Here is a 25,205-nt window from a genome sequence, read left to right on the forward strand (position 1 = left end):
CCGGGCGGTAGCGTCTGGCCACGTTCCTGTCCACAGGGGGGCCTGTGGCGGGCTTGGACCAAGTGCCCAGAAGAACGTCACACAAGGCCTCATTGAACGGCAGGAGGGGCTCCGCGGAGCCTGACTGCTGTTTGAGGACCTCAGTGAGGAGATTAGTCCTCACGGCCGCGAAGGGGAGCTGAAGGTTTAAGGCCTTAGCTGCCTTCGTCAACACTACGCTGTAAGCAGAACCCGCCTCCGAAGTCGGGGGCGACGTAAATCCAGTGTCTGGCGAGGTGTCAATACCACTGGCCTCCCCAAGCTCATATGTCCAGTCCTGCTGCGACTGGCAATCACGTGCCAGAGGGTCCTCGGACCCCTCCCATTGCTCCTCGTCACCTGGCTCCTGGAGACCAGGATTAACAGCCAGGGCCTCCTCGTGGAGATAAAAGTCTCCAAAGGTCGACGGAATCGGCGCCCTTCTGACTCCTGAGTAGGACCGTAGGAAACATTGGGGGCGGCAACCACATCGGCTGCCGGGGACTACACCTGAAGGGACGGCGCCGGCGAGGTCATAAGGTCGACCGGCGAGGTCCCGGATCCGGAGCTGGATCCAGCGAGGTCGTGCGGCGCCGGGACCGAAGTCGCCAGCGGCGCCGGGGCCGAAGCCCCCGACGTCGTCGGGGCCGAAGCGCCGGACCCGGAAGGACCTCCAGACGGAACCGATCGGCCCGAAGGCGCCACGGGAACCGACTGAGGAGGGAGGGCCCTCATGGCCATGAGGTACCTCTCGACCTCCTCCTGCGACGCGCCGTGCCCAGGGACCCGAAGGTGTGGGGCAGGCGGCGACGCTTGCGACTCCCGCGGAGCCACGTGGGCGGTGTCGCCCGAGTCCCCGGCCGCATCGTGCGAGCGTCGGGGCGGGTCGGAGGATCGATGGTGTCGCTCCGACCTCATGCCTCTTACCTGAGGACTTGGAACCAGACGATCGGTGTCCACTTCCGGAACGTCGATGACTCCGACCTCGCGACCTGTCCCTCGACCTCCCGTGGGACCGGGACCTGGAGCGGCGCGGGGCCAACTGCCTCAGCTCGAGACGCTTGCGGGACCGCTCCCGCCTAGCCTTCGACGTCAGGGCCCGGCAGTCGGAGCAGGATCGATCGTCGTGGTCGAGGCCTAAGCACTTCAGGCACCGGCGATGGGGGTCCGTGACCGACATGAGTCGGCCACACTTCGAACAAGGCTTGAACCCGGGCATCCCTGGCACCAATAGTCGAGATAGTCGACTAAAGAGAAGATCAAAAGGATCAAAAATTTTCAGTCAAAAAGTGACTGGGGGTAGAGCTTCTTCCGGATCTGCGCTAGCTGGCGCGGAAAAAAGAACTGACGTCAGCGCGCATGGGCGCCGTCTAAGTACTCCGACGACGTCATCCCGGAGCTCACGACGCCGACGACGGACGCGGAGCCGCAGACGACGCCTACCGGCGCGCAGGGGTATTGCTACGCAAAAGTTTCCGGATCCAGTCTGACGCCTGGGGATATTCTAAGGTAAGGAATCTATCACTAACGTGTCTCTTTCAGATGTCTAGGTACGGGTAGACGTGAATATGTTGTCTTCTTAAATGTGCAGCCACTGTCGCTAGGCATTTTGTGAACACCCTTGGAGCTGTTGTCACACCAAATGGAAGGACCTTGAACTGGTAATGCTGATTTAATACCGTGAACCTGAGATACTTCCTGTGAGCTGGATGTATCGGGATATGAAAATATGCGTCTTTGAGATCTAGGTTTGTGAGGAAGTCTCCCTGCTGCAACAGTGGTAACACTTGTAGAGTGAGCATGTGAAAATGTTCTGATAAGATGTAATGATTTAGGGGTCTGAGATCCAATATTGGTCTGAGACCCGTCCTTTTTGGGGATGAGGAAGTATAGTGAATGTACTCCTGTACCTTGATGTTCTAATGGTACCAGTTCTATTGCCCTTTTTGCAGCATGCTGATTACTTCTTGCTGCAATAAGTTGGTGTTCTACAGACATAGGACAGTTTTTTGGAGGTATGTTGGGTGGTGTGGAGGTTAGCTCTAGGCAATAGCCAGTTTGGATAATTTGCCTTACCCACTTGTCTGTAGTGATGTTTTCCCAGACTGGTAGGAACTGTAGTAATCGTCCCCCGACCGGTGTTATATGGTCTGGGGATAGCGCTAAGGAGTCACTGCTTAGTATTGGTAGAGGACCTGGTGGTGTTCCCTCGTCCTCTGCCCTTGTTATTGCCACCTCTACCGTTCTTATTGTAGGTGGTTTGCGTGTTGCCTTTGTAGTTTGTGGTCTGCTGGGATGCGTTGCCTCTTGCAGCCCCCCTGTAACTTGAGCAACGAAAGGAGCCCCTATGTTGCTGTGACTGTAGGGCTCCCATCGACTTCACCGTCTGTGTCACATTTTGTCTAGTATTGTATCCGCTTCTGGACAAAATGAATAGTCTGGGTTAACTGGCTGGTTTAACTAAGTGAACTGGGCTTTGTTTTTAAAACCAGAGATGCGTAGCCACGAATGTCTTCTGATCATAACACTAGTGTTAATAGACCTGGCAGCTGAATCTGCCACATCCAAGGCACATTTGATGGAGGCGTTAGAGATTAGTTTTCCCTCCTGTACTAATTGTTCAGCTTGTTCTTTGTAAGCATCAGTTAAATGCTGAAGAAGTGTTTCTAAGGTATCATAGTGTGCCCTGTCATACCTGGACAACAGGGCTTGCGTGTTAGATATTCTCCATATGTTAGCCGCCTGTGCGGCTACCCTTTTCCCCGAAGCCTCAAAGATTTTCGATTCTTTGTCGGGAGGTGGAGCTTCCCCAGTAGTTTGGGAGTTTGCATGTTTACGTGCATTTGCCACCACTAAAGAATAAAATGGCAGTTGTCCCTTAATGTATGCAAGGTCTAGGGGCGCTGGCCTTTATTTTCTCTCAATTCTGGGGTTAATGACCCTTGCCTTAGTAGTATCTTTAAATCGGTCTCCTGCATGTTTAAGTACCCCTTTCAACATAGGTAGTGTTTTAACCGTTCTTTCTGATGTTGCGAAAGTGTCAAAGAGGAACTCTTCCTCCACAGGGTCAGCATGCATGTCCACATTATGATGGAGGGCTGCCGGTTCAATTAATGAATTAAAAGCAGCTGTGTCCTCTGTAGGAGAAGGCTTAGCAGGGTATGCAGGTGTATCAGGAATGGGTTGAGAGTCACCAGGATGTACTGGGTCAGCCCATGGTTGAGTATGACTGTCTTGGTCAGTGTCTAATGGGTAATTGTATTCCTGATTATATTCCTCATCCACCTCTTTATCTGAGTGTGTGGGTGTATATGAGTATTGGTTAGGCCTATGTGGCTGAATAGTCTCCAACATAATAGGTGAGGTAGAACTGTCCCTTTTCTTTTTGAGTGGTATAGTGCAAGTCTCCTTCACAGTCTCTGGTCTGATTTTCCTCTTGTAGAGTAACTTTCCCAGAGTTTGGATCGATGTAAAGTTTTGACTGTTCAACTGATTCAGGGTATGGATGTAGGACTTCCTGTTCAGCAGTTTTTGTAGTTTTAGCCACTGTCTTGTTTCGATGCTGCTTTTGGGGCCGGCCGTATTATTTTTTGAGGAAGTTGGGAGTCCAAACTTAATCGGTCCGATGTTTTTTGGTGGCGCTACAGTTTGTTTCTGTAGTAGTTGTGTCTTCGGAGCCGAACTTTTGCCTGTGTCGACAGTTTTCTTTGGTTCGATTATGGCCTTGTGTCCTTGCGTCAATTTCAGACCAGATTGTTTCGGATCGACGCCCTTTGGTTTTGGATCGATGGCCTTTTCAGGCTCGATCTTTTTGTGCTCAATTGATTTTACTGGAGCCGATGTATTGTCCCCTTTAAATTTCAGGTCAACCTTTTTCGGATCGAGTTTCTTTTGTGTTGTCGGCACAGATGTTTTCGGTTCGACGTCCTTTTGTCTTGGTGTTGATATATGGCCGCTGGTTTTCGGCTCGACGACCTTTGTATTAGACGCCGATGGGTCGATATAATTTGGGCCGAAGACTGTATTGTCGACAAGTTTCTTCGGGATCGACGTAGTGTGGTCCGAAGACCGTGTAGTCGATCAGTTTCGGTTCCATCATTTTTGGTTTCGATATCACCAGTCTGAGTCCGTAGATCCGATGGCTCTTTGTGAATATACTTAGCCTGGCTGCATTGCGGGCTATAAAATGTCTTTCGAAATCTTGGCTAAGGCCTTGTGGCGATGCCTCGACCTGAGCCTGTGGGACCGTTGAGGTAAAGGTATAGGCCCCCATACCCACTGTTGGGCCGGGTTCATCACTGGAGTCGTCCTCTACGGCTCCCATCCCTTGTTCGTCGTCCAATCCCCCACCTTAAGGCAGCTTGTCTATAAAGAAGTCTTTTGGGAAGACAGCTAATATATTATTGATGAAGGCGGCTATATGTTAATTGTCCGCTGAAACGAGTTGAAATAAAAGGGATAAGTACAATATATACTGATCAAGGACTATTCTGACTATTGCTGACTATCTACCTTTATTGCGTACCTCCCTTTCTAGTCTTAGGAACTGATTAGGTTGAATTTCTGTATAGGATTTGTTCCTTCTTTATATTGTCTGTGTTCAATTTTAATTTTAATCTTAATTTCATTTTTACATGTCTGTTTTTAAATATATGAAATAAACTGTGCAAACTGAACTTATTTGTTTTTATAGAATTGTATTGTTATTTACTGCATTGCTCCACGTAATGGGTCTCTATGTCCGAAAGATATAGGTTTAGTTGTCTGAAAGAATTGGTGTCTGTAAACTAAGGTGCCCAAAGGGAACTTTTATTTCTCTACATTCTCTACAAGATTGAGAACCCAAAGATCTGACGTAACAGATTCTCAATCCCGTAGAAAATAAGTAAGCCGACCCCCTACAGGACCCACATGAACCGGAATGGCGGATCTAGGGCTGCTTTGCTGTTGTAGGTGGGTATTATAGGAAGTAGAGGAGGAGGCTTGACGTCCACGTGGACGACCCCATTGTCTACCCCTTTAGGACTTGTACAAAGGATGTTGCTGCTACTGTTGGTTCTGCTTGTAAATATTGCCCAGTGCCCGTTGGCACAGTGTACATAATGTGCTTACTATTCTAAGGTGGTTTGAGAATATAAAGGCTAGTTTAGGGAAGCCATACATACACATAGGTGATGGACTAAGTGCTTGCAAAAATGTCAGTCAGTAGCAATAGCGCTTGCTTTTCCTTTTCATTTTTTGTTGTCCAATACGCCACTCCAGAGAGAGAGCAGGCATATCCAAATCAATGTTGCAAGAAAAAGTCCAGATTGAGGTGCCATGCCAACCACCCCTTGCATCTAGATCGAGGCCCAAGCAAATACAGAATGGTTGCAGCATTGCTGGACCTCATCTGTGAGGGGGCAGTTAGCACAGCAAGCAGAGGAACAATGTAAAGGCATGGACAATGCACGGCTATCCGGTTGTAGTTCCTGGGACTTGCCCTCAAATGGCCGGTGATGTTGTCGACCTTGTGTAGAACTGATGCAGTATACCTAGCCTCCATTAAGGAAATAAAATGCAATATACCATATGTACACTTAGTATAAACTTGTATAACAAATGTCTTTTTATGTCGAGAATACTGAAGTAATGATGTTGATCGAAAATAATTGTCTTGGATCGGATTTTAAATGTTGCCTGCATATTGTAAATAGTGTTTTCTTATGTACCTTTGAAGAAGTCAGTTTGTGGATGACACGCGTTGGCGGTTGCAAAATGTTTTTAAAACAGAAAAAAAGGATGAAGTTTAACATGACTACAGAACATCAACTCTTCTGTGGAAAACATTTGAATTCTAAGACTGTTCATTGCCTGACTTTGATAAGTGTGCTGGGCTAATTGTGTCAACTCGCCTGCTTTTGAATTTTTCTTCAGTTGAACCCTTAAGCCCCTTGTTTTAGGATGGAGATGGAAGTAGTTTTTCATCAGTTTGACAGCAACCACAGAATATGGGGCTTCCTTGACCATCTTGGTTCTAATTCATAAGACAGATTTTGTCTTAAAGTGTGCTGGGCTAATTGTGTCTGCTGTTACTTTGGGCAAGCCGGTTGGGTGACGGCTGGCTCCCCAACTATTTGAGGTATAGGGGATTGTGCCTCAAGCCCCTTTGCACCTTTTGTATTTGGTAATCAGGGATATTGGGACTAGTGTGGGTATCAATGCTTTGATCCTCAAACTCTTTGTAACGAGTCCTGAGGGGTTAGATCTTTTATACAGGCTAGGACCCCAAAATCCCCAGAGCCTGAAACTGCAACAGAGGGGACATCTCTTATACACACTAGAACCCCAAAATCCCCAGCGCATGGAACTGCAACAGGGTGAATGGTGGAGTAAGGTCTTATGTCTAGTATATTGCAGCTGTGAACCATCTCACAAAAACGGCAACGGTGAGCTAATGTGAGAGGCAGACAGGTTTCTTGTTTTGAAGGAAAATGATACCAAACAGTGGAGGAGGCCGCAAGGCTTTTGTGCACGGACTCAGAGGGTTTTACTCCGATTTCTGAAACGATTGTGACATGTTGCAACCGAGAAGGAAAAGTAAAACCAGAGAGAAAATAGCAAATTGAGAAAAAAATAGGGCCCTGTGTCTATGGCAGGTACCCTTAAAATGTTACAGATTCAGAAATGAGGAGTATCTGGGGTGTATTCAGGAGCAATTACGACAGCTTTTTTTGTCAACGGTGCATACTTTAAAAAACAGGGAGGGCTTATCTTAAACGTTTGTTAGAGTTTTAATAATTTTAAATCATTTAATGACTTGCGTTATAAATATGAACAATCGATGACAAAAGCAACACAACAGTGCAAAAACCACAGACTAAATAAAGAACATTTATTGTTTGCACACTGCAATAAAACAAACAGCTGTGAATTAGGTGCTAGTTCTATTTATCACAGTAGCGGAGCGGCAGCACAATAATCATTCAGTTTCGAACTTTATTCTTCAGTCTCCCCGGGCCTGCGAATATCATCTATCTTCAGAATCATTTTAACCATCTGAGTAGCAAGAGAAATCTGTTGCCTTTTGCCAATTAAGGTTTCAATGACATGCTGTTGCTTCATGTCTGCAAAAAAAGGAAATATGTTAATACACCAACTTTTACCACTATTCTGTTGGCCTATTCTATACATGCTGATATCATGGGTTAACGGTCTACTTCCAGCACAAATGGTGACATTTATAAAGACTGGAAATCACCAGAAATGCTAGCTGTTATACTATTTCCAGTAAATCTTTGCAAACCGTAATCAGACTTTAGGTAACAAACTTTCAACGGGTCTAGCTAAATTATGAAACTCATTGTAGTGTTAATGCACATTATAGACCGGCCACTTATAAAGAGGGTGCAAAATAAACATGATCTCCGGAGGCATTTTATGGACACTCACAATTAAGACTACTAGGAAATAAAAACAAAATTGTATTGACTTGTAAGCAAATGTTAGTGGTAGTACTACTGTGCTGTCATTGAAAGCATTAAGTAGCTCCAAAACAGAAAAGTTCCAGCCACATGTAATATTACGATGTTCTAAATCAGGAAGCAGGGTCAGGACAAGGTTACTCCCGTCATCCATGGAAACACTGGGTTGTCAAGCACAAGGAGGGCATTTCAGTACAGCATGTGCCTCGAGCAGTGTGCATGCTGAGACATGCTAGGCAGGCAACTAAGTGAGCCTCAAATGGGATATGGAAAAAAGACAGCGGTTGATGTTCCAGTGAGGTCAGATTTTACAGTTGGAATGCTTGCAGCTGACCAGAACCACAAATAGCTGCTATTCACCTGTAGGTAGACATGTTGACGAAACCCTGACGCCAGTCTGCTCACGAATGAATCATGTACCGAGAAATCACTATTGCAAATGCTACTTACCAGTATGCATCTGTTCTTGGCATGTAGGGCTGCTGACATTCATATCTGTGCATAGATCGCCGCCTAGTGTTGGGTCCGGATGATTGCACATTGTTGTCCTGGAAGAGTCTTCGAAGTATCACGAGATAGGTGGCTCCTCCCCTGGACTACAGTGCGCATGGGCATCGCCTCCATCCCCAGATTGTTTTTAGCCATTGGCAGAGATGGAGTGAAGTATGTGAGTGATGACCATGCTATGAGCATATACATATATATGGAATACTGCAGCTGCTACAGGCGCCGGGGAGGAGGGTGGCGATATGAATGTCAGCAGCCCTACATGCCAAGAACAGATGCATACTGGTAAGTAGCATTTGCAGTTCGAGGCATGTGGGCTGCTGAATTCATATCTGTGCATAGAATACATAGCAGTCCCTCCATTAGCGGCGGCCGCACGTGCCAGCTGCAGCAGTCTGAAAAAGTGTTTTGAGAACAGCCTGACCAACAGCTGCCTGCTGTTTGGAATGCACGTCTACACAGTAGTGTTTAGTGAAAGTATGTGTGGTAGACCATGTGGCTGCTCTACAGATGTGCAGTGGCTCGAAGGGAGGACCCATCAGCCTTGTAAGAACCACATTGAGGTTCCATTCTGGAGCTGGTGGGGTCCTTGGTGGAATGACTCTTTTGAGTCCTTCCAGAAAGGCCTTGATAGCAGGGACCTTAAAGAGTGATAGGTGTTGCCTATTCTGGAGGTATGCTGCCATAGCAGACGGGTGAATGCGGATGGAAGAGTACGCCAGATTGCATTGATACAGATGGAAACAGGTAACAAATGATGTTTTGAATGGAAGCATCCAGTGGGTCAATATCGTGGTTAACACAGTAGATGACAAACCTCTTCCATTTAGCCGCATAACAAGCTCTCGTAGTGGGCTTCCTTGCTTCCCGAATGATGTCCATGCAATCGGGAGGAAGATTGAGGTAGCCAAACTCTAGGACTTCAGGAGCCAGATCGCCAGGTTGAGCTGTTGCGGATCTGGGTGCTGAATGTCGCCATGGCTCTGCGTCAGAAGGCTGGGAGTGAGATGAAGCCTTTGATGCGGTACCACGGACAGGTCCAGAAACGTGGTGTACCATGGTTGGCGAGCCCACGTCGGAGCAACCAGGATGAGAGTCATCGAGTGCTGCCTGAGCTTGCGTGCCACCAGCGGTATCAGAGGTGCTGGGGGAAAAGCGTACGCAAATCTGCCTGACCAGTTCATCCACATCGCATTGCCCTGTGATTGCGGGTGTGGGAATCTGGCGGCGAAGCTTTGGCATTTTGCGTTCTCCTTTGTGGCGAACAGGTCTATCTCTGGATGACCCCACCTGTGGAAGTACGGTTGGAGTACTGATGGATGTATCTCCCACTCGTGCATTTGATGGCTGTGCCTGCTGAGCAGATCCGCCATCTGATTGTCCTTGCCCGGGAGATGCTCTGCCATGAGGAAGATGTTCCTCTGAATGGCCCACTTCCACATGCTCTGAGCCAGATGAGACAGCTGCGGAGAGTGTGTGCCTCCCTGCTTCTGAATGTAGTACATGGCCGTCATGTTGTCCGTCCGGATCAACACGACTTTGTTGCACAGATGTACTTTGAACGCCTTTAAGGCCATGAAGATTGCCATCAGTTCCAACACATTGATGTGCATCTTCCTTTGCTGTAGTGTCCAGAGTCCCTGCACTGTGTACTGGAGTACATGCGCTCCCCATCCCTGGAGAGAGGCGTCAGTTGTCAGGATAATCTGTGGCACAGGCTCTTGGAATGGTCGGCCCTTGCAAAGGTTTTGTGGATTCCACCAATGCAGAGAGTTGTATGCCCGACCGCTCACCAACACTAGGTCTGTCAGTTGCCCATGAGCCTGAGTCCACTGACGTGCTAGGCACTCCTGAAGCGGACGCATATGTAGTCTCGCGTGCGGGACAATGGAGATGCAGGAGGCCATCATGCCTATCAACTGCATGAACACCTTCGCTGGAAGCGAGTGCTGAGGTCTGAATCGTTGGATCAGCGTCTGGATACTGGCGATTCTCACTGAATTTGGCTGCGCAGTGGCTGCCAGAGTGTTGATTGTCGCGCCCAGATACTGTCGCACGTGGGCGGGCTGGAGATGGGACTTTGGGTAGTTCAGAGAGAATCCCAGATCGTGCAGGAGATGAATGGTGCGTGACACGTGGTCGACGCACTGCTGTTCTGTCTTTGCTTGAATGAGCCAGTCGTCCAAGTAGGGGTAGACGTGGACGTTCTGGCGACGGAGATGCGCCGCCACAGTCGCTAGGCACTTTGTAAATACCCTTGGCGCCGTGGTGACCCCGAACGGCAGAACCCTGAACTGGTAATGCTGGTCTAGAATCTTGAATCTGAGATACTTCCTGTGGGAAGGATGCAGGGGGATATGAAAATAGGCATCTTTCAGATCCAGCGTAGCCAGGAAGTCCCCTTGCTGAAGCAGGGGAAGCCCTTGCTGCAACGTGAGCATATGGAAGTGCTCCGAGAGGATGTACCAGTTTAGGGGCCTGAGGTCCAGGATGGGCCTGAGGGATCCGTCCTTTTTGGGGATCAGAAAATACAGGGAGTAAACCCCTGTTCCCCGCTCTTGCAATGGAACGAGCTCTATCGCCCCTTTTTGCAGCATGACTAGAACTTCTTGCTGCAACAAGGTCAAGTGCTCGCCAGACATAGGACGGCTCCTTGGGGGTATGTTTGGTGGAATGGAAGTAAGTTCCAGACAGTACCCGTACTGGATAAGAGACTTGACCCACCTGTCCGTGGTGATGGATTTCCACGCTGGCAGGAACTGCTGTAGTCTCCCCCCGACTGGTGTTGTATGGTCGGGGGGCAGTGACAAGGCGTCACTGCTTGTTGGCGGTGGTGGACCTGGAGCTGTTGTTTCCACGTCCCCTGCCCTTGACGTTATTGCCTCTGTAACCACCTCTTCCCTTGTTGTTGTACGAGGTTTGGGTGTAACTTTTGTAATACTGTGTGGACTGCGATGCCTGACCCCTTGAGGTGCCTCTGGAAGTGGAGCGGCGAAAGGAACCACTCCGAAACTGCTGACTTTGTAGGGCCCCCATAGACTTGGCAGTTTCCGTATCTTTTTTCATTTTTTCCAGTGTCGCATCCACCTCAGGGCCAAACAGGTGGTCAGGATTAACTGTTTGATTCAGTATTGTAGTTTGGATGTCGGGTTTGAACCCTGAAATTCTAAGCCAGGCATGCCGTCTAAGCAACACACTGGTATTGATCGCCCTGGAGGCTGTTTCTGCCACATCCAGTGCACATTTTATGGATGCATTTGTAATGAGCTTTCCTTCCTGAATCAGCATTTCTCCTGCCTCCTTGTACTGGTCAGGTAAGTGTTGCAGTATTGCTTCTAGGGTGTCATAATGAGCCCTATCATAGCGTGCCAGTAGGGCTTGTGTGTTAGATATTCTCCAGATATTAGCTGCCTGTGCAGCAATCCGTTTGCCTCAGGCCTCAAAGATCTTGGACTCTTTGTCTGGGGGAGGAGCGTCACCAGTAGTTTGCGAGTTCGCCCTCTTCCGAGCGTTGGAAACAACCAATGAGTCCAATGGCAAGTGTCCCTTGATATAAGTCGGATCCGAGGGCGCTGCCTTATATTTCCTGTCGATGCGAGGGTTGACCACACGCGCCCGTGTGGGCTCCTTAAAGAGCTCCGTTGCATGTTTAAGCACCCCTTTAAGCATCGGCAGCGTTTTGACTGACTTTTCAGCTACTGAGAAAGTGTCGAATAAGAAGTCCACATCCACGGGGTCCGAGTGCAACTCGACGTCGTGGTTAGCCGCAGCTCTCTCGATCAGAGCGTTAAAGGCCGCCGAGTCCTCCGTCGGGGACGTTTTGGCCGCAAAAAGTTGCGCGTCCTGGCCCGACTGCGGGTCCTCTGGGTCGCCTCCGGCGGACCAAGGTTCGTGCTCCTCCTCCGGATCCGAGTACGCCGGATAGTTGTACTCGGCGTCTTCCTCGTCCGCATCGCCTGCGGCGGAATGCGTCGGCGAGTGTCCCAGGGCTTGTGGGGACACAGGTTCCACCAGAGCCGAAGAGTCCGCAGAGTCCCTTTTGTTTTTGAGAGGGATCTTAAAATGTTCCAACGCCGGCTCCGTAGTGATTTTCCTCTTGTGGAGAGACAGTTTCCCGGTGTTGGCGTCGATGAGTACCTCACGACGTTCCTCTTCAGCAAGCGGCTGGAGCCGAAGCTTCGACACCACCAAGGCAGCTTTCGGTGTCAATAACTCCTTCGAGGGTCCGCCCTGTTTCGGCGCGAAGGCCTTCGGCGCCGACTTGGGTGGTAGGGTAAAACGGATAGGCGTTTGCTCCTTCGCAGGCTTAGGCGTGAGCTTAGGCGTCAGTGTCCTGAGAGGGAGCCAAGTTGTCCTTTCGTATCCGCTGCAGGGATTCCGCTACCTTCTTCGTCAAGGCCGGAGAGGGCTTGACCGGCACGAGCGACCTCTCGGCGTCGAGAGCCTGATCGCCTGCAGGCACTTTCTTCGGGGCCGACGCCCCATGCCTATGCGCGTCGTCTCCCTGACGCTTCTTCGGAGCCGTCTTCGGGTCCACGACCCCTTTCGGAACCGACGCAGCCGCGTCGGACGACTTCGCCTTCGGCGCCGACCCCGAGGGTTTCGGGTCGGCCATCTTGGCGTGGCTCTTCAAGTCGGCCATCTTGAATTTTTTGGAAGTTGACGCCTCCAGAACCTTCTGCACCAGCGTAACTTTCACTTTCGGTTTCGCATCCGAGGGTGCGTGACCAGAGGGCTTCACTTTCGTTTTCTTCAACGTTAGTGGCTTCTCATAAATGTCCGTGACCGGGCCCGGAGGCGGGGACGTAGGACTCATAAGTAGATCTTGGGTAAGGCCCGAAGGCGATCCCTCGACCTGGGCCGTAATGAAGGGGAATAACCCCTGAGTCTGGCTGGGGATGCTCCTCCTCCGAGCTATCCCCCACAGTGGCAAAAGCCCGATCGTCGTCCCCTACCTCGTCGGCGACTTCGTCAAAGTTCTCCTCACCCGCGTCGTAGGTCTCCCCCTCGGACGCGGGACTAGAGTCCGAACCTTGCACGTCGTCTTCGCCTTCAACAGATTCCTGGAATATGTCGTCTGGTGGGGGCGCCGCAGTAGCCGATAACTTAACCTGGAGCCTATTGGCCCGACGAATCTTCAGAGTCTTCTTGCACCGGAATTTCGAACACGCCATGCAGCTGTCTTCGTCGTGGTCCGGTAACAAGCATGTATTGCACACAGGGTGCACGTCGAGGTGTGAATATTTGGAGTTACACACCGGGCACTTCTTAAACGGTGTTCGCTCCATATCAGAAGTGTAGTGTAGGCCCGTCCGCGCCGAAAGCACGTGGAAGGGCAGCAAGAGATCGGAGCTGAGAGTCAGACAAGAAACCCGTACGCAACTATACCGACGCCCAGCCTAAAGACCTTTTGGTCTCGAGTAGAAGTAGAACAACTATCGGTACCGACAGAGGGAACCGAAACACATCCGAACCCAATGGCGGAAAAAAACTATCTGGGGATGGAGGCGATGCCCATGCGCACTGTAGTCCAGGGGAGGAGCCACCTATCTCGTGATACTTCGAAGACTCTTCCAGGACAACAATGTGCAATCATCCGGACCCAACACTAGGCGGGATCTATGCACAGATATGAATTCAGCAGCCCACATGCCTCGAACATGCAGTTTCAAGATTGCTTTTCCAACCGGGTTATCCAATATGTCAGAACACTGCATGGTGAGAATAGCGCCAGGACTGCAGAGACCGCATTAGTTCTCCCAGTTACAGGATTGGAAAGAAAACAAGTTACTTACCTTGCTCTCAATTTAGGGGTAGCTGGGCTGAGCAGTTAGACTTATCAGAGGGTAGTGTGAATGCCTTGTTGTACACACTCATACAAGGATGGACTACACTCTATAACTAACTTCAGGCAATGTTTTAAAAAATATTAGTAATTTATTTTAAGAACCAAGTGGAACTCATTAAAGTTAAGTAGCCTTTTAGAAATGCAATACTTTCAATATACAGTTGGCAAATGTTTGTATAAGCATTAAAAAACCTTTACATGGTCCATGAAATACCTTTTAATGTCAAAGAGATTTGCATTATTCTCAGAATCAACACTTGTTGCAATACAGAGATAAACCAATGCAATCCTATGAGAGGAAAGACAGGCAAGTAATTTTCAGGTAGACGCTCTACTTTCTACTTACAAGTTCAGTCTTCAGAGGGATTGACCAATACCAGTTAAAGGTCAGAGGTTCGGTGGGATGCAGGGGCGGGTGGTGGTGGGGTCCAGGGCACCTCGAAGGGGCACTGGTTGCAGACAAGTACTTGTGTTTCAGGGACTCAGGCCCTGGAGGTTGTCAGCACTAAAGGGCCCAACAAAGCTGCAACAAAAGGGGCCCAGGGACAGCCGGGTACAGGGTGTGTCAGGTGCCCTATAGAAATTAATGGATATGTTCGGTTGGAGAAAATTACTGCAGGCTCTGACCAGAAGGCTGGTTTAAGAAATCAAACTACTGGAAAGGTTAGTTTGATAGCGGAGGGATGCCGGGACACTGGGCAGGGTACCCCAAAGCCTGGGTGTTTCCAGTGCAGGGGGATCTTTAGCCATCTGGTTTCTCTCATCTGATTCGGTCAGGAGGACCCTTCAATATGAGGCTGCAGGCATTGTGGGGAAGTTCAGGAGAGGTAGTCCAACACAGGATCCGAGGTCAGGATCACCGGGGAGACCTCACTGGCTCATTCAGCCACCTGGACTCCGGCCATGGGCGACAGGTGCAGAGTGGTGGAAGTGCAGATACACCTGAATCCAGTGTCCTTGGGATGGTTTCTTTCTGGACAAATCCAGTGTTCACAGGAGAAAATCCAGTGTCCACAGGAGAAAAAAAAGTATTTGTTCAAGGCAGCTCAGGCCTCTACTGTTTCTGGCTGTGGGACACACTGGTTTCTGCGAGCAGTGTGCTTTAAGCAGGAGACAGGCAGGTACGGCTGGGTCCAAGTCAGCCGTCTTCCTCCTTTGCTGCAGCACGGCTCTTTGGTCCATCTTAGGTTGTAGAATCTGAGGAACAAAGTTCAGGTGGGACCTTAAAAGACAATACAAGGGTGTTACTGCGGCTGGATGGAATTATCAAATGGCTTCTGTCCCTTACGGTGACTACATCCTTTAGGTGCCCCTTCTATTTGGGGTAAGTGGCACATACGCATTCCTATTGGGCCTAATTCTCTAAACCAAGATGGAGAATTTTTACAAGAGATAGGGACTGATGGGCCTAGTGGGACAGAGGGATCAGAAGATAACCCGGTTTATCATCCTGGGAGGCTAAGAAATTTCATGGAGAGAATCATGCCTAACCATATTCTCTTGCGAACGCCAGGTTTGAACAGAGAAAGACTTATTTGTCAAGCCACTTCGTAAAGTACAAGGTTCCGGCTAAGCTTCTTTGGGATTATTCAAACAGTCCAAAATCTGCGACAGTCTTGATTAAATGAGACTTAACCTTGAAAGGAATATGATACTTACCTGTATGCATCTGTTCTTGGCATTTAGGGCTGCTAACATTCATATCTTGTGCATAAATCGCTGCCTAGTATTGGGTCCGGATGATTGCACTGGTTGTCTTTGAAGAGTTTTCAAAGTATCACGAGATAGGTGACTCCTCCCTTGGACTACAGTGCGCATGGGCATCCTCTCCATCCTCAGATTGCTATCTCCATCTCTGCCACAATGGCGAAAAACAAAGAGATGGCCATGCCAGAGAGAATGCTGCAGCTGCTACAGGCACCGGGGAGGAGGGCAGGCGATATGAATGTCAGCAGCCCTACATGCCAAGAACAGAAGCATACTGGTAAGTAGCATATTCCGTTCGAGGCATGTGTGCTGCTGAATTCATATCTTGTGCATAGACTGTATAGTAGTATCTCCTCTAGCGGTGGCTACCTGTGCCAGCTGCAGCAGTTTGAAAAAGTTGAGGACAGCCTGGCCTACAGCAGCTTGCTGTTTTGTTTGTACATCTACACAGTAATGTTTTGTGAAAGTGTATGGTGGACCATGTGGCTGCCTTACATATATGTCTTCAAGAGGAATATTTCCTAGGAAAGCCATGGATGCCCCAATTTTCCTGGTGGAGTGTGCTCTTGGGGGGACGGTTAAAGTGCGTTTTACCTTTTGATAGCATATCTGAATGCATTTAACTATCCATCAGGCTATTCCGGATTTTGAAATTGGATTCCCCTTGTACTGTGGTACAAATGCAACAAACCGTTGCTTTGTTTCACGAAAGGATTTAGTTCTGTCCACAAGTAAAGTAGAGCTCTATTTACGTCTAGTGTGTGCAGTGCTCTCTCAGCTACTAACTGTGAAATTTGAAAGAACACTGGCAGTTCTATTGATTGGTTGATATGGAAATTGGATACAACCTTAGGCATGAATTTAGGGTTTGTTTTAAGAACCACCCTGTTGGCGTGTACCTGCATGAAAGGTTCTTGAATTGTAAGCACTTGTAATTCACTCACTCTTCTGAGTGAGGTGATGGCCACTAGAAAAGCAACTTTCCACGTTAAGAATTGTATTTCGCAAGAATGTAAAGGTTTCGAAAGGAGGGCCCACGAGTCTGGTAAGCACTATATTGAGATTCCAGACTGGGGAAGGTGGGTGCGTAGGAGGATTCACCCTTTTTAGACCCTCCATGAAACCTTTGATTGCTGGTATCCTAAACAGTGAAAGGTGTTGTCTGTTTTGAAGGTATGCTGCAATGGCAGCAAGGTGTAGCCGGATTGACGAGTATGCTAAGTTACATCTTTGTAGGTGCAGCAGGTAACAATGTTTTGTATTGATGCGTCTAATGGATTGAATTGGTTATTGTTGCAGTAAATAACATATTTTCCATATAGCTGCATAGCACGCTCGTGTGGTTGGTCTTCTTGCCTCCTTAATATTAATGCAATCTGGGGGCAAGTTAAGATATCCAAACTCTTGAGACCTCAGGAGCCAGATCGCTAGGTTCATTTGGTTGGGATCTGGGTGTCTGATTTCGCCATGGTTCTGAGTTAGAAGATGAGGCTCAGTCTTTGATGGGGAACCACTGAGAGTTCTAAGAACGTTGTGTACCAAGGTTGTCTTGCCCATGTGAGAGCAACTAGGATTAGTGTGAGGGAGTGTTGCCGCAGTTTGCGTGCTACCAGCAGGATCAGTGGTGCTGGGGGAAAAGCGTATGCAAATCTGCCTGACCAGCTCATCCATATCGCATTGCCCTGTGACAATGGATGTGGGAACCTGGCGGCAAAGTATTGGCATTTTGAGTTTTCTTTTGTGGCGAACAGGTCTAGATCTGGGTGACCCCACTCCTCTAAGAATGGTTGGAGGACCTGGGGGTGAATCTCCCATTCGTGTAATTGCTGGCTGTGCCTGCTGAGCAGGTCGGCAACTTGGTTGTCCTTCCCTGAAAGGTGTTCTGCTAGGAGAAAAATGTTTTTGGGAATCGCCCACTTCCAGATGCTCTGTGCCAGATGGGACAGTTGTGGAGAGTGCGTTTCCCCCTCGTTTCTGGATATAGTACGGTCATGTTGTCCGTCCGGATAAACACCGTCTTGCTGTATAAGTATTTCTGAAATGCTTTCAGGGCTAGGAATATAGCTAGCAACTCTAGTTGGTTGATATGCAGCCTTTTCTGCTTGTTTGTCCAGAGGCCCTGTACCATGTATTGAAGGAGATGGGCTCCCCAGCCCGTCAGTGATGCGTTCGCTGTTAGTATTAGTTGTGGAACCAGCTCTTGGAACAGTCGCCCCTTGGAAAGGTTTTGTGGGTTCCACCATTGCAGAGAGTTGTGAGTGCGACTGTCTACCAACATTAGGTCTTTTAGTTGTCCTTGAGCCTGGTTCCATTGTCGTGCTAGGCATTCCTGTAATGGGCGCATTTGTAGTCTGGCATGGGGGACAATGAATCTGCAGGAGGCCATCATGCCTATGAGCTGCATAAAAACTTGAGCTGGGAGAGGGTGTTGTGGCTGGAATTTTTGAATGAGTGTCTGCATACTGGCTATCCTTGTCGAGTTTGGATACGCCTTTGCAACAGAGGTGTTTATGGTGGCTCCCAGGTACTCTGTATGTGGGACGGTTGCAGATGTGATTTTGTGTAGTTGATTGAAAATCCCAAGCTGGATTGTTTGAGACGTGTGTTCTGCACATTGTTGGTATGATTTTGCTTGAATAAGCCAATCGTCCAAGTAAGGGTACACATGGACATGCTGCCTCCTGAGATGTGCTGCCACGGTCGCCAAGCATTTTGTAAACACTCTTGGAGCCTTGGTAACCCCGAAGGGCAAAACCTTGAATTGGTAGTGTTGACCTATTGTGAACCTGAGGTATTTTCTGTGGGCAGGATGGATGGGTATGTGGAAATACGCATCTTTGAGGTCTAGTGTTGCGAGGAAATCCCCCTATTGTAGCAACGGGAGCACTTGTTGTAATGTGATCATATGAAACGAATATGCTTCTTACCAGTATGCATCTGTTCTTGGCATGAAGGGCTGCTGATATTCATATCTGTGCATAGATCGACGACTAGTGTTGGGTCCAGATGATCGCACATTGTTGTCCTGGAAGAGTCTTCGAAGTATCACGAGATAGGTGGCTCCCCCCCCCGGACTACAGTGCGCATGGGCATCGATTCCATCCTCAAGATAGTTTCACTCCATCTTAGCCACAATGGCTAAAAACGAAGTGAATGATGACCATGCCAGAAGTATGTGTGAATGCTGCAGCCGCTACAGGCGCCGGGGAGGAGGGCGGGCGGTATGAATATCAGCAGCCCTACATGCCAAGAACAGATGCATACTGGTAAGTAGCATATTCGGTTCGAGGCATGCGGGCTGCTGAATTCATATCTGTGCATAGAATACATAGCAGTCCCTCCATTAAAGGCGGCCGCCCGTGCCAGCTGCAGTAGTTTGAAAGTGTTTTTAGAACAGCCTGCCCTACAGCTGCCTGCTGTTTGGAGTGCACATCAACACAGTAATGTTTTGTAAATGTGTGTGTGGTAGACCATGTGGCTGCTCTACATATGTCTTCCAAAGGAATATTTCCAAGGAAAGCCATGGAGGCCCCCAACTTTCGGGTGGAGCGGGCCCGCGGTGGAATGGTGAGAGTGCGCTTTGCTTTCTGATAGATATGAATACATTTAACAATCCACCTGGCTATACCAGTCTTGGAAATGGGGTTACCTTTGTGTTGTGGCGCAAAGGCAACAAATAGTTGTTTAGTCTTCCCAAAATCTTTGGTCCTATCAATGTAGTACATTAGGGCCTGTTTGACGTCAAGTGTGTGGAGCATTCTCTCCGCAAGTGACTCTGGATTTTGGAAGAACACAGGTAGTTCTATAGTCTGGTTGATATGGAACTGAGAAACTACCTTAGGAAGGAATTTAGGGTTAGTGCGAAGCACTACCCTGTTGGAATGAATCTGAATAAATGGCTCTTGGATAGCTAGTGTCTGGAGTTCACTAACTCGTTGTAGCGACGTAATCGCTATAAGGAAAGCCACTTTCCATGTCAAGAACTGAATCTTGCAGGAATGCAGTGGCTCAAAAGGGGGACACATCAGCCTGGTGAGGACCACATTGAGGTTCCACTCGGGAGCTGGTGGCGTCCGCGGAGGAATGACTCGTTTGAGTCCCTCCAGAAAGGCTTTAATGGCAGGCACCCTGAAAAGTGAGAGGAGTTGTCTGTTTTGCAGAGAAGCAGCTATTGCGGACAAATGTATACGAATGGAAGCATAGGCCAGATTACATTTGTACAGATGGAAGAGATAAGAAATTATGTTTTGAATAGATGCATCCAGCGGGTTAATGTTGTGGTCTGCACAATAAATGACAAACCGCTTCCACTTCGCCGCATAGCAGGCTCTAGTGGTGGGCTTCCTTGCCTCCCGGATGATGTCCATACAGTCTGGAGGTAAGTTGAGGTAGCCAAAGAAATGCGTTACTTACCTGTAACAGCAGTTATCCAGTATTGGTGTCTTTCATAGATTCACATGCCTGAATCATTCCCCGTCGCCGAGACGGGAGCCTCCGGTACATAAAAAAGTAATGTCCTAAGGACATACATAAAGAATATAGGCCGAAGGGCCTCCCCTTTTGGGGCCTTTCCACGTCCTTATGTAAAAGGACCGAACTCTCATCGTTAGCCAATCAGCTCCGACCTCCCTCTAGAACCTTCCCGGGAGGAGCCTCCGTCCCTCAGATTTTCGTACGCACCCAGCTAGGGTGTCGCAATGTAGACATAGAGGTACGTGAGTCCTTACCGGGGAGGCGGGAGGGTTGCATGTGAATCTATGAAAGACACCAATACTGGATAACTGCTGTTACAGGTAAGTAACGCATTTCTTATCCAGTATTTGGGTGTCTTTCATAGATTCACATGCCTGAATCAGAGTAGCCAGCAGTTATACATGCCTAGTGGTAAAGCACATTCTCACATCTAGCAGGCCTGCATAAATTACAGACAACATGAGAGAAACATGGTAATATACAGCCATGCATATAGCAGAAAAAACCCATGAAGAATGTGCATACCTGGATGGCGGGACGAGGTAAGGCTCACCTTATTGGAAGAGATGGCGCAGCACCGCTTGTCCCACTGCAGCGTCCTTCTGCAGTTCGATGTCCAGGCAGTAGTGCTTGGAAAAGGTATGCGGGGACTTCCATGTCGCCGCTCGGCAGATGTCCAGGATCGTCACTCCAGCGAAGAGCGCCGCTGACGTTGACATCGCTCTGGTCGAGTGGGCAGCCACTCGGTCTGTCAAAGGCCGTCCGGCCAGATCATGGCAGAAACCAATTGCTGAAGAAATCCAGCGTGAGATGCTCTGTTTTGTCAAGGGCAACCCCATGCGCGGGTTGCTGTAGGCCACAAAGAGTTGAGAAGACTTCCTGACGTCCTTGGTCCTGTCCAAGTAGAATTTGAGACACCTTTTAAGGTCCAAGGAATGCAGCGCCCTTTCTGCTGCTGTGGAAGGGTCCGCAAAGAACGACTTGAGGACAATTGGTTCGTTCAGATGAAAGTCTGACGGCACTTTAGGAATGAATTTAGGGTTGGGCCTGAGTACCACTCGGTCGTGCCTGAATTGGAGATACGGTTCCTGAATGGACAGCGCCTGAAGTTCGCTGACCCGTCTGGCTTACGTCAGGGCTAGCAGGAGAGCCGTTTTCCAGGAAAGATGCTTGAGCGAGGCCCGGTGTATGGGCTCGAATGGGTGTTTCATGAGCTGGTTGAGCACCAAGTTCAACTGCCAGGTTGGAGGGACTTTCCGAGGCTTCGGAAAGGATCTGTAGAGCCCCTTCAGAAATTGCTTTACCAGTCGACTGGACCAGAGGGAGGGTCCCGATGGGGTCCTGGTGAACCTAGAAATCGCAGCCAGATGAACCTTAATGGAGGCGTGAGCCAGCCCCGATTGAGCCAGGTGTAGGAGGTACGGTAGCAGCTGTACTGGGGTGACCCGGAGAGGGTGTAAGTCTTGTTCCGAACACCACAAGCAGAACCTCTTCCACTTCAGCGAGTAGGTCTTGGTCGTGCTGCCCGCCCTCGCTTTGGCCAGTACCGCCCTGCAGTCCTGCGGTATATCTAGGTCTCCGAACTCACGGTGCTCAGGAGCCAGGCCGATAAGTTGAGCGAACGGAGGTTCGGGTGGTGTACTTGGCCTCCGGACATTGTCAAGAGGTTCGGGTGTTGTTGCAGGTGAATCGGGGGCCTGATGGACAGGCGAAGTAGATCCGAGAACCAATGTTGTCTCGGCCAGTACGGAGCAATCAGTATCAGCGTGCACGGTTCCGTCCTCATCTTCCGGAGGAGCCTCGGTATCATCGGGAACGGAGGAAAAGCGTACGCAAACACGCTGGACCAGCCGATGGAAAAAGCATTTCCCAGCGACCCCCGTTGGGGATGCCAGCTTGCGTAGCTTCGGCATTTGGCGTTCCCTGCCGTCGCGAAGAGATCGATCCTCGGGGTGCCCCATTGTGAGAAGACGTGGGCCACCGTGTCGCCGTTGAGTTCCCATTCGTGGGAGAGAGAGGTCTGCCTGCTGAGGGCGTCCGCGATAGTGTTGTCCTTCCCTGGAACGTACTCCGCTTTGAGGGAGAGGCCGTGCGCCACCAACCAGTTCCAGATTTTTTGCGATTCTCGTGAGAGAGAGAGAGAGATCGCGTTCCCCCTTGTTTGTTCAGGTAGTGCATCGTCGTGGTGTTGTCTGTTTTGACGAGCACAGGGGAAGTGCCGATACGTGGCAGGAAGGCCTGTAGAGCCAGATACACTGCTCTCAGTTCCAGGAGGTTGATGTGTAGTTGTTTCTCCTTGGCGTCCCATTTGCCGCTGACTCGAAGGTCCAACAGTACTGCGCCCCAGCCTTCCAGTGAGGCATCGGTCGTGATGACCAGTGGTGCCGGCGGCAGGAGGAACTGCAAGCCGGCCGTCAGGTGTGTCTTGTTTCTCCACCACAGAAGGGCCTTTATGATGGCCGGTGTGATCGTGACAATGTCGTCGAAGGAGCCGGAACACTGTTTCCATTGTCTCGCCAACGCCTCCTGCAGGGGGCGCATGCGGAGCCTGCAGTGCGGTACGAGGAGAATGCATGAAGACATCATCCCTAGCAAGGAGGTGAACGTTCGGACCTTGATGCGAGGCTTCTTGGCCACCGCCGCGGCCAGAGACAGTATTTTTCTGATCCTGTCCTCTGAGGGGAAAGCCTTCGCGCGCTTCGTGTCCAGGGTCGCCCCTAGGAAGGTGATCCTCGTTGACGGAGTAGTGCATGATTTTTTGAGGTTGATCGTCAGACCCAGCTGTTGGAAAAGAGCGCTGCAGGCGTTGAAGGAAGCCAGCGCGTCCTCCGGGGAAGGGGCCTTCACCAGCCAGTCGTCCAGGTAGGGGAACACCTGGTGACCCCTTTGTCGCAGGAAGGCTGCCACTGGCGCCAAGCACTTCGTGAAGATACGTGGGGCAGATTTGAGGCCAAACGGCAAGACCTTGAACTGGTAATGTCTGCCCGCTATTTCGAACCGTAGGTATTTCCTGTGCCTGACGAGGATGGGGATATGGTAGTAGGCGTCCTGTAAGTCTAGGGAGACCATCGAGTCTCCTCTTTCCAGTGCTCCTAGGATCTCCTGGATTGTGACCATCCGGAAGGATTGACTCCGCAGGAAGGCGTTGAGCGCCCGGAGGTCTAAGATCGGCCTCCACTTGTCCCCTTTCTGTTGGACCAGGAAGAAGTGGGAATAAAAACCCTTCCCCTTCTGGGACACCGGGACTCTTTCGATGGCTCCTTTGACCAACATGGCGGAGACTTCCTGTAGAAGGAGGTGCAGGTGTTTGTGAGCACGCTTCAGCGGAGGGGTGTTGGGAGGGGTGTTGACCAGTTCGAGGGAATGTCCAAATTGGATTATTTGTAGTACCCACCGATCCGTAGTGATTTTTTGCCAATTGTGGAGGAAGTGGGTCAGTTTTCCCCCAATTCGAAAGGATTGAGATGGTGGTGGGACTGGCTGGAGTAAATGGTCACTGGCGGCCGCCAGTGCCCTTCTTGGCGGATTTGCCTCTGAAGGACGATCTCCCATAGGATGACTGTCGTGACTGTTGTTTATGCTGGGGCTGGTTCCTGTTGCCGTAGGAATAGGACGACCGATTTTGGTAGGAACCTCTGTAGGAGTACTGACCTCTGGAGCGGCCCCCCCGAAAGGATTGGTTCCGGGACTGGAGGGAGCCCAGAGCCCTCGCCGTGTCGGTGTCTTTTTTGATGGCCTGGAGTGCCTCGTCTATCTTCTCCCCAAAGAGGAATTGACCATCGAACGGCATATCCAGCACCTTAGATTGGACCTCCTGCCGAAAAGACGTCGCCTTGAGCCAGCCTTGGCGGCGGAGCACGGCAGCCCCGGCCAACTGGCGGAATCCCGTCATGGCCGCGTCGATGGCGCAGTCGATAATTTCCGCCGCGGAGTTTTGTCCTTCCGCTAGAAGAGCTTTCACCTCGTCCTGGACCGTGGCCGGCAGGCCTTGCAGATAGGGAGCTATGTCTTCCCATAGCTGGCGGTTGTAGCGGCCAAGGAGGGCGATGGAATTTGCCACCTTGATGGACATGGCGGATGTGGTGGAGAACCTCTTGCCTATGGTGTCCAGCTTCCTTCCTTCCTTGTCCGGGGGCGCGGACAGCGGCGAGGAGGGGTTGCGGGATTGTTTTTGGGCCGCCTGAGTGACAACCGAGTCCGGTTTGGGGTGGCCTGTCAGGCAGGCAGGTGCGGAGTTCGGGGCCTTATATTTTTTGTCTAGGCGCGGAACCACCGCAGGCACCGAAGCAGGCGTGAGCATCAGCTTCTTGCCCTGTTCCCATAGAAAGTCTATAAGAGGAATAGACTTGGCCGATTTCTGGGTGTGCTCCTTGAAATCATGGAGGAAGCATTCCGTTTCCGCGGATTCCACTGCCATGTGAAACCTCCTTGCAGCTCTGTCCACCAGTTTGTGGAAACCTCCCACGTCCGCCGCTTCAGAGTGGCGCGGTCGCGGGGATGCCGGGGTAGACGAATGGTGTGATGACGCAGCATCGGCATCGTCGTCTCTGTGGTCCGAGGCGACGTCTTGCACCTCGCCTTCCTCTAAGTCCGTCTCATCCTCCTCGCTTTCCGATGAGTCCTCCGCCTGGTTTTGCGGTCGGAGTTGGCTCCGAGGACGGGCCTGGGGAGCGGAAGGGTGCGAGGCAGATGGTTGCGCTTGGGTGACCGGTACCTGGGCACCGCTGTCGGCGTCCGGGAACCGTTGTTTATAGTCCTGCACCAGGGATTTCAAATCGTTGACCAGAGACAGTGGCAAACAGATCATCGGGGTGTTCACCGTGTCGACGTTCAGGGAGCTGCCTTGATACATAACTCCGTCCCGGATCTCGTGGACGTCCTGGTGTTCTTCGTGAACCTCCTGTTCTTCGTCTGACTCCTCACTCTGGAGTGTTTCCTGTTCTTGCTCGGGTGCCAACTCCACCGTTGGGCGAACCGAGGGCGTTGGAATCGAGTGAATAGAGACTTCGACCAATCTCGATTCTTTCCAAGATGGCGCCGGGGTCTCTTCCGACGACGTGCGTGAAGATGGCGCCCCCGCCATGTGTGTTGGTGATTTGGGCACCTCCGTCAGGGTCAAAGGCATCAAATTTTGCGGGGATAAGGGTGTCGCCGCCTTACTGATGGTAGGGCCTTGGACTTGAGATATC

At 50.2% G+C, this 25,205-nt stretch overlaps 1 protein-coding gene across 2 annotated transcripts in view; it reads right to left on the reverse strand.

Moving 5' to 3' along the window:
• Positions 1-6,878: 6,878 nt before the first annotated feature.
• Positions 6,879-25,205, reverse strand: part of CCT5 (chaperonin containing TCP1 subunit 5) — a 220,244-nt gene continuing 201,917 nt past the window's right edge. For both annotated transcript variants that reach the window (XM_086965270.1, XM_086965271.1), the window contains exon 12: positions 6,879-7,124. In XM_086965270.1, the coding sequence (XP_086821396.1) occupies positions 6,997-7,124 (128 nt within the window). In that variant the 3' untranslated portion in view covers positions 6,879-6,996. The remainder of the gene's footprint in view (positions 7,125-25,205) is intronic.

The sequence above is a fragment of the Lissotriton vulgaris genome, chromosome 4_1, assembly GCF_964263255.1.
Source record: "Lissotriton vulgaris chromosome 4_1, aLisVul1.2, whole genome shotgun sequence".
Lineage (NCBI taxonomy): Eukaryota > Metazoa > Chordata > Amphibia > Caudata > Salamandridae > Lissotriton > Lissotriton vulgaris.